Below are 14828 nucleotides of genomic sequence, written 5' to 3'. Positions count from 1 at the left end.
ACCGATGTATAATTTGGAGATTTTTGCTGTTTGTAACTACAAACTCACAAGAGTGTTCGTAATAAATTGTACGAGCGAGTAAATTCAATGATATGGAAAATGTGAGTTGCTTTCTCCCCAAGTTGTGTAATATCTTACTCTTTTTTGTTTTATTTTTATCCTATATTGATGAATGCATTCACATACAACGATTAGATTCCATGATGTAAACTTTTCAGCAACACTCGGACGGTATACTGTTCTACATGTATAACAATTTTAATGGACATGCTCTATTTGAACTTTGAAATGATACAATCACAACTAATTGTCCCGTTTACAGTGCTTTGCGATTTCTGATAAACATTGGGTTTAATTGGTGATCATTATAAAAATATTAGGAAGGAGTAAGGAAAAAATATGGAAGAATAAAATTATAAGAATAAAGAGGAATTAAAAAAAAGTAAGAAGGAAAAAAAAACTATTCTTTATAAATAAAGGTTAAAAAATTAGGAATAGTAAAAATGCATTATTCCTTTTTATTTATTTGTCACAAGCTAGACCTTGTAATTTTTAAGAAACTGCAGTTTTTATATATAGGGTTGTTTTATGAAAAATAAATATAAATAGGGTTTTGAGCTACTCCATTTGGTAAGACCTAATATACTTGGGGGTTTGTGCTTTCTTTTCTTGTCTCGGAGATTTGAGTGACATGAATATAGATCTGGAGATGTCTTCCCCGACCAAGCCAGAGCCGACGTGTCTGATCATGTCACTCCCCGACGAAGTTGTAATTGACATCATAGCGCGTGTCTCCACACGATTTCATCCGTCCATCTCTGCCGTCTGCAGGCGTTTCAGAACACTTGTTGCGTCGCCCGAGCTTTACGAGGCGAGAAGATCCTTGTTAGGCCGCAACGAACATTGTCTATATGTTATTCTCAAGAGCACGGGTGAGAATTCCGAAAGCCGTGTATACAATCTCCGCCGCAGACCCGACGGGGGTCGCCGCTTGGTCCATATCTCGTCGCTTCCTGTTATGCCTCGCGAAGCAAGCTTCGTAGCTGCGGCGGATGGTTCAAGGATACATGTGTTTGGTGGGTTTAGCCTTTATGACCGCAGAGAACCGAGTGCGTTAAGCATAGACTGCAGATATCACACGGTGCAACCCTTACCAGCCATGCCTAAACCCATGACCGGCACTCCTCTCGCTCACATGATGGATGAGAAGATCTACGTATTTGGATGTACTGATTATCACAACAAGGTCACGGCTGTGTTCAATACAAAAACACAAACGTGGGAGCCTGAGATGACAGAGCCATGCATCGAACTACGCCATATGTTGCATGGACCGAATGGGTCTGTTAATACAATTATTTACGATGTTTCGGAGGAAACGAAATGGAAGCAGAAGTTTGATACCTGGAAGAACGTGTGTGTCATTGATGATGCGTTCTACTCCTACGATCGTCTTTACAACAAGTTAATAGCCTATGACACAAAACATAGGGATTGGAAAGAGGTGAAAGGTGTTGGAACATTGTCTCCTGGTAAGAAAAGTGCAGTAGGGTGGCCACGCGCTGTCAATTACGGTGGGAAACTGCTTTTCTTGTATGAAAAAATGATTTGTAGAACAAGAGAGCTTTGGTGTGCAGAGATTGCAGTGGAAAGACGTCAGGAAGGCCGTGAGATTTGGGGTAAAGTTGAGTGGTCTGATCTTGTAAGTGTTGGGGATTTTGATTTAATTGAATCTATAGTTGCCATGCCTTGATGTATGAACTTCTCTATAACATTCCAATTTATAATATACAGGGCAAAAGTTTTTAAAAATAGATTTGGTTAAATTTGTTTTAGGTTATTTTGTACAGAAATACCTCTAAGGATAAAACTTGTTTTGCAATACCGTCAAAGCGAGGAAAAATATCATGTGGTAAAACCTTTTCGAGGAAAGGTTATATTATGTGGTCACCAAAATACTTTTATCTTACAATCACGAAAAAGAGTTTTTTGAACAAGAGCCGAATAAACGGATGTAGGAGACGGACGGACAAGGCGTTATACTCTCCATATATATAACTTAACATTGTGTGTTTAAAATCTTTTTTCATCGCTTTTTATTTCATAAATTGTACACCATGCACGGATATGTTACGTTAGGTAAATTGTCATACAACTACAAAGGCGCTGGAAGAACCAGAGAAGCTTGTAATGGATCCAACTAGCGACTTAGAAGCTCCATAATGTCTTAATCTATAAACTCCAGCCACCGCAGATTCCGGTATCCTCCACTCCACCGTGGCTTGGCTCTCAGAGCTAAGCCTCCCCGGTCTCGACCACTTAAACTTCACACTGAAGTCATCGTCATCATACACTGGCACCCACTTCTCTCCACGCAGCGTCTCCACAACAGCGAAAGATCCTTCAGTCATCAGGTCGTTTCTTGGACATCCCGACCAAAACGTGGCGTTGACTTGTTGGCCTTTCACGAACGTTGACTTGGGAGGCACGTCAGTTTTAACATCACCAAAGCTGACTCCTATAGGAGTGGAGTCTACGACCACAGGCGAAAGTAAACTGATCTGGTTGTCTAAAAGGTCCGGTGGTAAGGGCCCACGCGGGAGTGTTTGACCGTTGACCAAAGCTGTGGCTAGTTTCTTGAACTCTTGGATATAAGCAGTGAGTGTGTGTGGGCCGTATAGCGTTGAAGCTCCCTCGTATCTTTGAACCTCGTACTCCTCGAAAGTGGTAATGTACTGAGAATACGTGTTGGTGAGACCAGCGATTACCACATGAAGGTTGTTACTAAACTGTTTGCTGTCTAAAGAGATGAGAAATGACTTCACAGCATCACGGAGACGCCTTCCAGCCATTGTGGTGAACTCTGTGTGATATAATTATAAGCTTCATTAAGGTGCTAAAGAATGAGAACAAAAAGAGAATCTCATTGAAATACCTCCAGGGACACTGAGGATGACTAGTTGGCCAATGTGAAACATCTGAACTGGAAGAATCGAAGGCTGTATGGTTCAGGCAAGTAACAAACCATCATTAATCTATAATTTCAAACAGGACTGTCTAATATCATATGTATAAATGGAGTAGTCCAACAAAATCCGAATCTAAAAATACAAAAAATTAAGAATTTTTTCGAAGATATATACACAAGTTATAGTATAAAACTTTAAATTTTTAGATATAATGCTAATATATAGTTAATATTTTCTTTGAACAGTCTATAAACAATTTGAGATGGCCCTAGTTTCAAAATGCTTATTACATAAAACAGAGAATAGAGCCACTCACCGCCCAGTCATATGGTGTCTTCATCTCACCAGTGTCAAGTAAAATAGGTTTTGGTTTTTGGCATTGGACCTGATCCGGACCAGGAGTTGTTAACACGTTCCTCACTAATCTCCAAAAGGCATTACCCTTTTGAAAACAAAAGAGACAGTTACATAAGGAAGCAGATTCGTTTAAACAGAAAAGTTAAGAAGCTTTAGTTATACCTTATCATCTCCTTGTCTGAAATCAAAAGCACCGGGACCATCAGTTGTTCCAGCAGCAAATCCAAACCCCATTGCAGCTGGACATGTCTTCACCGTCTCAGATCCACCACCTGCTTTAGGAACTGTGACTTCAAGGTTTGAGAAATCCACATAAGCATGCTGGTAACCAATCTTCCCCTCTAGCTTCTCAGTAGCTTTGTTGAATAGTCCCACCGCCATTTTGAATTGCCTTTCTCCAATGATACGTGTGCTCTCAAACTCATCAGGGTACCCGGGGCCACGGCCATAGCACAGCTCGTTCTTTCCATTGCATGTACTGTGATTGAAATCACAAGGCAGTCCAGTGTCGATGCAAAACGTACCAAGAACGTTCGGACTCACATCACCGCAGTTCGATTGACAGAAGGCAGAGACGAAAGACGCCTTTCTTACTCGGACTTTTCGAGCATCAAAATCTTGTCCTCTAGATGACTTATAAGAAGCTGCAATATCCAAAAGCCTACTGTCTGAAAAGAAAAACAGAACCATGGTAAGTCTTGTCATATTATTACCACATTAGGTAAGTAACTGAAAGACTCACGGTTTTGTCTCAGATCAGAGACAATGGTTGATACTCGGCGAGGGATTTTCTGTCCACTCTCAAACCAGTCCTCCATGAAACGCGCGGCTGCGCCTTTGTTATCACCACTAATCAAAGAGTTAGTCCTGCTCATGGAAGTCCCATGAGTTGCAAACCAGTTAAAGCTACCAATAGGTCCCATCTTCGAATCAACAAACTTGAGCAGCGTCATTTCTTTGTCGACGTTATACTTATATTTACTCCTCTCATCAGCAGGATTGTTCAGATAAGAACTAGGACTTCGGTTCACACCAGCATCCAAAAGATCACCTAATATTCACATTCACACACACAACACATAAAGTGGGTTTGGTTACTACATTTTAAGAAAACAAAAAGAGAGGAGTTTAGTTTTTTACCTTTGTTGACAAAAACAGAACCAGGACGTAGAGTTTGGTGAGCTTGCATGATGGCTTGTTCAATGCCATCAACGAGAACGTCAAAAGATTGACGAACGAATCCAAGAGAGGTGACGATATAAGTGACGTACTGAAGATAACCTCCTGGTCCAGCATGTGTGTGGATCCCACTTATTGCCACGTTCTTCTCTGTGTAAAGATCACCATATCTACAAAATGGAAACAGAGCTCTAATATTTATTACAACAACATTCTTGTAGATTACTAGATACGGTTCAAAATAACACTGAGTGTGACACTGTGGTTATTGGTCGTGGTTACCTTGCCTTGAGTCGTTCGAGAACTTTGATGGTAACGATCTGAGAAGCCATACACGCGTCAAGATTCACAAACGCGACGCGGTTCCCTTGAGGCGCCTCAGCGACGATGAAGGCGCGAGCTCGTAGACGGAAATGAATCCCCGACGCGATTTGCTCGGAGTTAGCGTATCCCATCATGTTGACGTCAGCGGCGGGACCGGTGATGTCATAGCTTCCCACGCCGATTAAGTACTCGGAAGATGACGAAATAACCGCTCTAGTTAAGAGAAGAAGAAGAAACTGAAACGACAATGGAAGTGAGACAGTCATGGTTTTTGGAGAGAGGAGGAAGAAGGAGAGAGATCTTTAAGAGGAGATAGATAGATTACACACGAGAAGTGATTGTGAGAGAGAATCCGCCATGAAAGATTGAAACTTTGCAAAAGCGTGAGTGGGAGAGAGAAGGTGAAAAATTCAAATCAAATGTGGAAGCGAGTGGATGTCGGTAGTGAAACTACACACTCTGTCATAACCTTATTTATTTCTATTTATATTAAACTTTTTTTGTTTGTATTATGGTTTCGTAATTCGTATTAAGTTTAAATAGATCGTGTTTATGAATCTATGGTATGATGATGATGATAAAGTCAGTTAACTTTTTCTAAACCATGTCAAAAGATTATTTTAATACGCGTTTATCCCATACATCCCTAAATGCATCCTAAATATATAACTATCATATAAAATTTTGTATTATGGTTTTACCCAAAAAAATTGTATTATGGGAAGGCGATGATTAGCTGCTGCAGAGGCTACAAATATTCTTGGTTTCTATAAATTATATGATTTTAAATGGTAGTATTATTTTTTTTTTGGTTGTTGCTGATAATTATGCACCCACCCATGTGATAACGCTACATACATCCATGTGAATGTGTTAATAGTGTAACCTCCTTGCTTGTCTTGGTACAAAGACTTGGCCAAGCGCAATGAATATTCTCTGATCTTACGCCTACTTGCAAAATCAGAGTTGGGTGAAAATCCTCAACCGTTTCACACGTAGAGAACTTTAATGACCCGATCTTATCCGGATCCGACCAGATTCAACCCGACAAGAAAACTCTTATCTGTCTCTGTTTCGTTGCAACGAAAATTGACCTGGGCTTTTCCTTACTCTGTAAGAAAAATCTCATCTTTCTTCTCTATATCGGTTTCATAGAAGCGATACAGAGAGAGAAGAGATTCGTGATCAATGGAGAAGCCTCTGCTTTCAGGTATTCAATAGAAAGAAAAAAAGAACCTAAACTTTCTCCTCCTCTGTTTTTGTTTGAATTCTCTCAATCACTTACGTGTCTTTGTTGAAATCAGATAAAGCGAAGGAGTCCGAGAGATGGGATTCATACCAATACCTTCAGAGAAACAGCTCCTCTGCTCGTAACAACGTTTCTTTCCCCGGAGCTGGCGTCACCCTCGAAGAAGTCCGTTCCGCTTCCGCCGTTTCCGATCCTCCACCTCTCTATCCTCCCGTGTTAACCACCCCTGTTTCGTTACCCACTCGTAAGTCTCGTCTCCGTTCTATATATCCTGATTCTCAAAGCGATCGACTACACGCTGCTTCCTCTAGCTGTTGACTTTGATCCTTTTAAAACGTGAAAGTTTCATCCTTTTTTGATCATCCTTTGCTCTGTTTATCGTTCTATATATTCCAAGATTCTGACTTTCTTGTTTGGCGTTTCACAGCGGAAGCTATTGGCTATCCGAGTGCATCTGGAGCAAGTCACGAGCTTCAAAGGTAAGCCCATTGACAAAAAGGTTCCTACTTTCAGTATCATTGCTCTAATCATATATGTTGAAATTATCTACAATTCTTTCAGGCAGGTGCTTGATGAGATTGAGATAAGAGAGCTGCTCATTGATCACATCGGCCACCGTTGCTGTTGGGGAAGCCGTCCTGCTCGCACGTGGAAGATCCGTGCCGTCGAAGACTGCAATGTCTACGTCGGAACTCTCGACACTTTCATCGAAGAGAGGGAAGCTTTAACACAGACAGTGCCCTTCGCTGGTGGAAACTTCAACGGGAAGAAACATGGATCTGCACCTGAGTTATGGCAACTGGACTTGAGGTCACAGTTCCCTACTCTTTTTGTCCCTTACAAAGAAACTCGAGTCCCGGTTCCTCGTTCTGAGACTGTTGACAAGTGCACAGGTAAACAACACTATCTTTATGTCCTTAGTGAACCGTTAGGATGATGCTGATGAGAGGGGATTTTGATTTAATAGGTTGCGTAGGAAGAGGTGAAGTAGTATGTCCGACGTGCAATGCTGATGGAGAGCCTGGGTTTTACAAGGAGAATCAGATGATGAAGTGTTCTTCTTGTTATGGAAGAGGTTTGATTGCTCATAAAGATGGATCCGACTCAATGTAAAGTTCTCATTACTTTCAGTCTGATGGTTGCATTTGCAAACTTTAAACCTTCTTTTTTTTTAATCTCCACAGATGTGCAGACTGTAACGGTGAGGGTAAGCTTCCTTGTCCGAATTGCCAATCTCGCGGGTTAATCAAATGCCAGACTTGTGACGGTAACGGCTCTCTTCTGACAAGCAGTATCGCAGTTGTAAGATGGTAAGCCTTTTCATCAAATGTCTTAAGACCTTTACTTAGTGTGTGGCTATTGAAAAGCTCTGGTTTTATTGTGTTTTTGACAGGAAGACACTTTCGAAGCGAAAGGTGAGTGCAACGAGAGGAGCTGGTTCGGTACCAGAAGAGGTGTTTCACAGAGCAGAAGGTGTTCAGCTTTGCAACACACAAGCATACCAGTGCACGCCTGCCTACTTTGCAGACTCCTACTTCTTAAACAAGTTCTCCTCAGAAGTCATCTCGCTGAGAGCTGAAGTTCCACCGACGGCGAACGTGGTCTGTGAGAGACACGCCATCTCTGTTGTGCCTGTGACACGCGTCACGATGGAAGATCGTGGGAAGGCCTTCAACTTCTACATAATAGGTTTTGGTAAAGAGATTTACATGAAAGATTATTACCCTGCGAGGTTCTGCTGGGGTTTGTGTCCTTGTCTCGAGTGGTTAAAGGTTTGAAAACACTCAAGTTGGGGTTTTTGAACTTGTGTACTTTGAATGTGACGAAAGAGATTGCATGTAAACAGAGCAATAAATGTGTGATCTTATACATATGTTATGGTTTGATCAGGTTTGAAACTGCGTACATGATAGTCTTTTGCCATCTCTAAATTGTGTTCTGCGTACACAATCTTGTAACGTTTTGTTATGAGGTAAGAGACAAGTAAATAAAAAAAAGGTGGAGCTTCTTCACTTGGCTTTGTTGGCATAAGGCTTCTTCTTGGTGATGTCTTTCTTAGCTTTCAACTTGTCTGATCTTCCTGACTTTTTCTTCTCCTTCTTGTCATGATATATACATGTTTATCGCCTAACTCACATATACTAAACATATCAGAGGCAAGAGACCCAAAAAAAACCAGAGAGAGATGACTTTTTGTAAAAAGAAACAAAAAAGAATTTATCAGAGCCAGGTTTCGATCCTGGGACCTGTGGGTTATGGGCCCACCACGCTTCCGCTGCGCCACTCTGATTTGTTGAGAGTATTTATGATAAACTATTTATGATGAAATAAAACCCAGTCGGGTCAACAACACTCTGAGAAAAAACCGGTTCTGATCTAATCGTATTTGCAGGAGGCTTGGTGATCTTCAACAACAATCTCGATTCGATTCGATTCAATTCGATTCGATTCTCATAGCCGTCCATTTCGACTCACATGTAAGTATCTCTCTCTCTTTACGGTGGAAACTGGAAAACCTACCTTTGTTTTCAAATCTGGTATCGAGATTTGGGGATAGGGAGATCAATCTATCAATCAATCAATCAATCAAAGGGTTAGCTTGAATTTAGAGATGAATTAGTATAGTTACGATTGAATGTGAGCCAATCAATCCATGAAATTTTGATTTCTCTAGTTTCTGCATTGATTAACGATAAATTAGAATATGTATGCACTTGCTCTCGAAACTTAATCTATCTGTTTTGCTTCAGCTACTGATAATTAGGATCCAATCTACTGATCCAAATACAAATATGATGATGGGTGTTAAGTGTTCTTAGCTCCAAAACCTTCTCTCTCTTTTGGATAATACTTATATATGTGATTCTCTTGCTTGAAGAGGTAGCTTGCTATAGAAGAGTCTTTCAGTTGCTTGGTGTTTGTTTATTCATATTGTTGATTCTTGATCTTTCTTAATCATTGTTGTTGTCTATTATTATTACAGAGGAAAACATCATGGGATTCTGGACACTGATGGAAGGGTTGTTGCTATTCGCAAACGCACTTGCTATCCTCAACGAAGACCGTTTCTTAGCTCCCAGAGGATGGACACTCACCGAGCTTCACCAAACCGGCAAAAGAAACTCCCTCAAAGGCCAGATCGTTGGTCTCATCCACGCCTGCCACTACATGAGGCTCCCTCTCATGCTCTTTAACTTGATTGTCATCGTTTTTAAGCTCTTCTCCGGTTAAAACAAGCCAAACTATAGTAGATTCTAATAATTCACAACCTAAACAGTAAACACACTTCTCTTCTTTGTCGTTGATTTATTAAAATTCAAAACCCGGCATTGTATTACATTATTGTTCTGAAAAGACAAGTTTTTTGAGACCAAAAGCTATAAACTTTGGATATAGTTTTCATCATTCAACAGGAATCATGACTTCGTTGGTCTTGAACGGAGGTATTGTCCATGGAGGATTGTACCTAGCAAGGACGAACTCACCGGTGATCTTAAACCCATCTCTCTCGAGATCACTCCTCAGCTTCTTCACCTTCTCGCTCACCACACTCTCCGCCGCGTTACCACTGAACGTAACCACGCCGTACTTCCTCCCTCCTTCCTCCCTAATCACCACCCTCTCATCTGTCGGACGCGGCGCATCCTCAGCCTTCTTGTACATCTCCGGCAACAGAAACTGCATCGTCACCGTCTTCTTCTCCTCTCCTCCTCCTCCTCCTCCTTCCTTGGTCACGACCGGAGCAGTCATGGCGATCTTCTCTCCTTCCTTGGTGATCACAGGAGCAGTCATGGCGATCTTCTCCGGCTTCTGGTTCTCAGGCTTGCCGAACACGCCTATGTACTTGGCCAAGACCGTGAAGCCGCCGTCTCTGTTGTCTTTGAACTCGGAAGGATCGTAAGTGATCTCGGCCGCAACGGTCGGTGGATACTCACGGATCTCGTAACTGTCGCCGGATTTGACCACGGTGTATTTGGGTGTCTCCACGGAGATTTTACCAAATACCATTCCCATTATGTTACGCTTTACCAAAAAAAAGAGATTCTGCCCACAGGTTTTGTTATCTATCAGTTTGGTTCTTGCGGTTGCGAAACGCAAATGTGTGGTTAGCATTTTGACAAGAAACGTGTATATAAAGAAGATATGGATAAACTGAAATGGAAAGTTTGGAAACATCGAGAAGTTTTTTGTAACGACGCGTCATTGTGTTACTATTTGCAATTTTGCATGGTCACCGAGATGGCAAGATTCAGACAGAAGCAGTTTCAACACGTTTCTGTTTTGTGTGTGGTTCAGAGTTACTTCCTTCGTTACAAAGGCCCATGCTCGGTTGTTTCAGAACGGCACGTATGTTTTGTGCAAATGTGAAAGCCCAAAAAAACGGCACGCAGTTAGAGTATCATCAAAGATTTTAGATATATGCGTTACCAAACAGAAGAGTAGGGTTTTGTCTTGTTTCTTTTTCTTATCGGCGCCGTGTATAAATATATCTCCAAGCCAATGTTGGATCTGATCTGCACGTATGTTTGTTTGATTTCGTGCCTTCGTCTGGTTATTGATGGGTTAAGGTAGATTAGATAGATATTTTTTTTTCTGGAGGCTTGGTTTTATTCTTTCTAGTTCGAGCGTAGTGGAGCAATCGGTGATGAATTCCATGAAAAAATTGTTATCCTTGCACTTTGATTGTTAGTGAAGATAAAAATGGGGTTTTCGATTCTGAGATGCTTCTCTACGTTTGTGTGTTGTAATCAAATCTATTGGTTTTCTGTTCACTGATTGGATCGATGATTACATTAGTTTACTAAACTGCGTTATCTATCCGCAAATCTCCTTACAAGGAGTTTGAAGAAACCATAAAAACTGAGATCCAGCTTTTACTTTTTTTTCTTTCTTTGATGAACTTGTGATGTGGATAGCTTTTGGTTGACTGTTTAGAAGTCAGATCGATGATGTGAATTACAAAACTGCGTTATCTATCTTAAAAATCTCCGAAATAGGAGTTGCAGATACTAAACGAATACTCTGAGATCTGATCTAATTCAGTTAAACCAGTTTATGATAAACGGCCTTGTTATTTTGGATTTGGGATTATTGATGAAACTTTAGCGATGTTGATTGTTAGAATTTGCCTACCCATCTGAAAGACGAAACAGTGAATAGTGTAATGACTACACATATTGAGCTGACACGAACTGGACTGCTGCAAATGGACTACCTGTACAAGCACATAGTTAAACCGTTAAGAACCACAATTATACATTTAGTTTGCCTATGTTAATGTCCACAAGGCTATTACCCCCTTACACATTCACATAATTAAACCGTTAACATATCATAATTATGCATTTAACACTCAGATGACTAACGAGTGCAGTTTATTGACTTTATTAACTGCTAGTTTCAGATGTACAGAAGCTAATGAAATTAATAACCTATCATCAAAACAAACATTAAAAACTTATTTTATCATAATTGATTCAGAAAAAGTGTGCTAAACATATTCGTTGACAGCTTGAACATTATAGTCCAACGATCTAAAAAGCCCAGCAAATAGAAACCACTATTTGTGTAGACTAAACCGGCCCAGATAATTTAAACCGAGCGGTTCAGTTTCTAATTTTGACCGTTACAAACAGAAATTGGAGTTACCGCCACAACAACCAGACGCAAAATCGGAATTAAACCAAAAGTTTCTCTAAATGGCGCTCGAAAATCTCCCGCTCCCCTCCCCGCTCCTTCTTCTAATTACATCGTCTCTCTCTCGTCTCGTCTCTTCTATATAAAATACAGATATCTCCACTCCCGCTTTAGGGTTTTCAAATCTAGAATCGGAGAAAGAAATGGCGAGATCGAACAAATCCAAGAGTGAAGGAGGAGAACGTATAGGGAAGGGAAAGGTGACACCAGTGCAAGTCGCCTACCTCGTGGATAGATACCTATGCGACAATCGATTCGTAGAGACACGATCCATCTTCAGATCCGAAGCTTCTTCTCTCATCTCCAAATCTCCACTCCGTCAAGTAATTAATTCATTTTTTTAAATAGTTAACAAAAAAAAAAACGTTCTTAAATGGTACTTTTCTTATAGACTTGTCTCTCTCTCTCTCTCTCTTTAGGTTCAGTGCAGTTTGATACCACTGGATGATATATTGAACGAATACATCAGCCTCAAGGAGCTCAAAGTGATGGTTGATCAGGAGAAGACACGCATTCAAAATCTATTACACGGGATGCAGGATGTCATGAACTCTTACAACTCCACCGCATCACCTCCTCCTCCGGCGATTACATCAGCAGCTCCGGCGGCTATTCAAAGTGTTGCCTCTACTTCTCAGCCTAGCAACATGGATACCTCTCCTTCAGGTACTACTACTACTACTACTGCTTTTGGGTTATTTATAAGAACTACAAACTTGGATTCATCAGTTTTTGTTTGTGTTAGACATTCATTGCCACATGGTTTAGTTTTAGAGATTGAAGCTGCTTGCCTTAGTTATTTTCTGTTATGGTTTTGCATTTTATGCACAATTAAGGTTTCTTTAGTGTGCCAAAGTCTTAGACTTGGTAAAATAAACTGATCTTGCTTTGAATGTATCTGGAACTAATGATATAGTTCTTATTTCCAGGCGGCGCAGCGCACAGCACACCCAATCTTATGGCAGCAGCATCATTGCCAGGAAACAAACGAGTTGGGAATTTCACAGCACCTTCTTCTAGTAATCAGTCTATTACCAAAAAGAGGAAGAGTCCTGAGGTTTCTCTAGCTCCTCCTCCTCCTCCTTCTGTTTCTACTAAAGGTCCTTATACTGCAAACTTTTCTTCTTTTTCTTTTCATATCGATACACTTTTATTTTTTTTAAGTCTCCATTAGTTCTAAAAAAAAGCTGGTTTGTGTCTTCCTTTCTTTGATACAGAGAGGAGAAAGATTCCACGAGCTGCTAATGCTACTAACTACTTGACGTTTCACACATCACCCGGAACAGAAACGCCGGTGCATAACAGTACTGCAGCTACTGTGGCAAAGTGTTTGTTTACCAGATCAGGCGTGTCACCTCCGACCAATCCAGCTTGTCTGAGGACACCACAAAAGCAAGTCTCTCCTCAAAGTGATGTATCTGTTACTCCTACAAACTGCACTATCCTCACTAAGGAGAGAATCACAGTCAGTCCTCACAAGCAGAATCCTTCTTATACAGTAGTGGAAAGGAGCCATATGGTTTCTTCTTTCTCGCCTCTTCAGTCTAATCTGAAGATGTCGAGTAAAAGAGATCATGTGAAAGGAAGGCTCAATTTCGATGACGCCGAAGCCACAATGAACTTAGACTCACCTGCTTCTGGCGATTTCGTTTCAACTTCTTCACCTGGCTCTGAACCAGGAGCTGATTTGTTTGACATTGATTTTCTGAGCGACAACTTTCCATTCTCGGAGGTGCTTGTCGATTTCGATATTGCTTGTCAAGGAATGCCTGACCCTCTCCTGCCAGTGCCACAACCCTCAAACTGTTCCTTTCAGTTAGCCTAAGCACGCTTTAACAGTAATGTAGATCACACAGTTTTGTAAGAATGCAATCCTTCATTCATTCCTTTGTTTGGCTCCTAACTTCATGTAAGTGAATGTGAGTTTTTTACTTCTTTAAGATTATCCTTTACAACCAAAACTATCTGAATCAAGCCAAGTAGTTCTTCAGCTTCTCCACGTTTTTCATAGCTTACAATGTTAAAAGCAGAACCCTTTGATGTATCTTGTCATCTGAATCAAATACTTATGAACATTATAAAATAACTAGTTAGATAAAACATTTTATAAATCATTTTAGCTGCCCACCTGAATTGGCTCACCAACTCACCAGTCATATGTTTCTGCTGACCAAGAAAAATGACTTAACATTTAGATACGTCCAGTTTCTGGTCCTGTATAAACAACTTTTTCCAGTTTGAGCATAAATCTGCTGAGACTGAGCTGCTACTTGTGTTGTCGCTTTCCATATTCATTAAAAACCATAAATTTTCAAAATGAAAAGAAAAAGAAACCATTTAGAACTGCAATTAGGATCGTTTAAATCTGATGCCCCCATAATATCCCACTCAGAACCGTCTACCTAGCTCCACTCAATATAACACAAATACTTAACTCCAACGCGTAAATAACTACCAGTCTATGACCGCATAGCGTCTAGATACCGTTTTGATGACCATCTAGAGCGTCTTTATACAACCTCTAATACGCACAACAAATAGCTAGAGTTTGATAGTTAACTCTCACCTAAGATAATGAACTTATTTACAGAGTATCTGTCTACATTTCTTATAGAAGAAAATTCCAAATATAATATTCTGATGAAACCTCTTTTTTAAAGACATTCAAATGTCCACTAGAACAAGACCCACCACCTTGATTAACTGTTGTTTTCTTATTAATTATTTCCCGTCAAAATTCGTTTTTGCTCTTTTTTGTTTCTTTCTTTCTTTTAGTCCTTCGGTGTCTGTCCATGGTGGTTCAACATTTTGACGTGGAAAATGAGGTTCCCATTTCTTTTTTATTAATTTTAATCTGTATGGCTTTATGAAAAAATCATTATTCCTTGCTTGTTTGAAATTTCTTTCTTCCTCATGGAATAAAATTTTATTGTTGTTCTTAGATCTGTTTTATTGGCTAGTCTTTGAAATTAAATAGTAGATATTGTAGCTTTTTGTTGATGTTTCCATTGTTACAAGATGTAAGTGGTATATATGACTTCCATATAATAGTG

At 40.2% G+C, this 14828-nt stretch overlaps 6 protein-coding genes and 4 non-coding genes across 10 annotated transcripts; 7 read left to right on the top strand and 3 right to left on the bottom strand.

The window, feature by feature from the left end:
• The first annotated feature begins 620 nt into the window (after positions 1 to 620).
• On the top strand, positions 621 to 1793 carry LOC108808769 (F-box/kelch-repeat protein At4g38940-like). Its single transcript, XM_018580871.2, has one exon. It carries the CDS (start codon positions 692 to 694, stop codon positions 1751 to 1753), a length of 1062 nt encoding a protein of 353 aa, XP_018436373.2. The 5' UTR covers positions 621 to 691; the 3' UTR covers positions 1754 to 1793.
• Positions 1794 to 2024: 231 nt separating this feature from the next.
• Positions 2025 to 5247, bottom strand: LOC108806356 (neutral ceramidase 2). The gene is made up of 7 exons (XM_018578448.2): positions 4788 to 5247; positions 4467 to 4675; positions 4069 to 4377; positions 3489 to 3994; positions 3286 to 3411; positions 2936 to 2999; positions 2025 to 2863 (listed from the first exon to the last, which is right to left on the bottom strand). Exons 1-7 carry the CDS (start codon positions 5093 to 5095, stop codon positions 2148 to 2150), a joined length of 2238 nt encoding a protein of 745 aa, XP_018433950.2. The 5' UTR covers positions 5096 to 5247; the 3' UTR covers positions 2025 to 2147.
• A 512-nt stretch (positions 5248 to 5759) lies between these two features.
• LOC108805950 (uncharacterized) lies at positions 5760 to 7949 on the top strand. Its single transcript, XM_018577944.2, has 7 exons — positions 5760 to 6039; positions 6134 to 6322; positions 6506 to 6557; positions 6640 to 6971; positions 7046 to 7187; positions 7263 to 7388; positions 7472 to 7949. Exons 1-7 carry the CDS (start codon positions 6018 to 6020, stop codon positions 7854 to 7856), a joined length of 1248 nt encoding a protein of 415 aa, XP_018433446.2. The 5' UTR covers positions 5760 to 6017; the 3' UTR covers positions 7857 to 7949.
• Positions 7950 to 8296: 347 nt separating this feature from the next.
• TRNAM-CAU (transfer RNA methionine (anticodon CAU)) lies at positions 8297 to 8368 on the bottom strand. Its single transcript has one exon. It is a non-coding gene; the product is annotated as a tRNA-Met (tRNA).
• Positions 8369 to 8396: 28 nt separating this feature from the next.
• LOC108805796 (protein transport protein yos1) lies at positions 8397 to 9471 on the top strand. Its single transcript, XM_018577739.2, has 2 exons — positions 8397 to 8555; positions 9062 to 9471. Exon 2 carries the CDS (start codon positions 9073 to 9075, stop codon positions 9307 to 9309), a length of 237 nt encoding a protein of 78 aa, XP_018433241.1. The 5' UTR covers positions 8397 to 8555; positions 9062 to 9072; the 3' UTR covers positions 9310 to 9471.
• LOC108805795 (uncharacterized) lies at positions 9373 to 10206 on the bottom strand. Its single transcript, XM_018577738.2, has one exon. The coding sequence runs from the start codon at positions 10189 to 10191 to the stop codon at positions 9481 to 9483; it is 711 nt and encodes a 236-aa protein (XP_018433240.2). The 5' UTR covers positions 10192 to 10206; the 3' UTR covers positions 9373 to 9480.
• Positions 10207 to 10710: 504 nt separating this feature from the next.
• On the top strand, positions 10711 to 10805 carry LOC130497318 (small nucleolar RNA snoR26). The gene has a single exon (XR_008936316.1). It is a non-coding gene; the product is annotated as a small nucleolar RNA snoR26 (small nucleolar RNA).
• Positions 10806 to 10853: 48 nt separating this feature from the next.
• On the top strand, positions 10854 to 10950 carry LOC130497319 (small nucleolar RNA snoR27). The gene has a single exon (XR_008936317.1). It is a non-coding gene; the product is annotated as a small nucleolar RNA snoR27 (small nucleolar RNA).
• A 65-nt stretch (positions 10951 to 11015) lies between these two features.
• On the top strand, positions 11016 to 11112 carry LOC130497320 (small nucleolar RNA snoR27). The gene has a single exon (XR_008936318.1). It is a non-coding gene; the product is annotated as a small nucleolar RNA snoR27 (small nucleolar RNA).
• A 787-nt stretch (positions 11113 to 11899) lies between these two features.
• LOC108836965 (uncharacterized protein PB18E9.04c-like) lies at positions 11900 to 13754 on the top strand. Its single transcript, XM_018610050.2, has 4 exons — positions 11900 to 12098; positions 12195 to 12441; positions 12705 to 12875; positions 12993 to 13754. The coding sequence occupies exons 1-4, from the start codon at positions 11919 to 11921 to the stop codon at positions 13598 to 13600; spliced, it is 1206 nt and encodes a 401-aa protein (XP_018465552.1). The 5' UTR covers positions 11900 to 11918; the 3' UTR covers positions 13601 to 13754.
• Positions 13755 to 14828: the final 1074 nt, after the last annotated feature.

Source organism: Raphanus sativus, chromosome 6, assembly GCF_000801105.2.
Source record: "Raphanus sativus cultivar WK10039 chromosome 6, ASM80110v3, whole genome shotgun sequence".
NCBI lineage: Eukaryota > Viridiplantae > Streptophyta > Magnoliopsida > Brassicales > Brassicaceae > Raphanus > Raphanus sativus.
The sequence above is the reverse complement of the archived record's forward strand: the minus strand, read 5'-3'. Positions and strand labels throughout refer to the sequence as shown.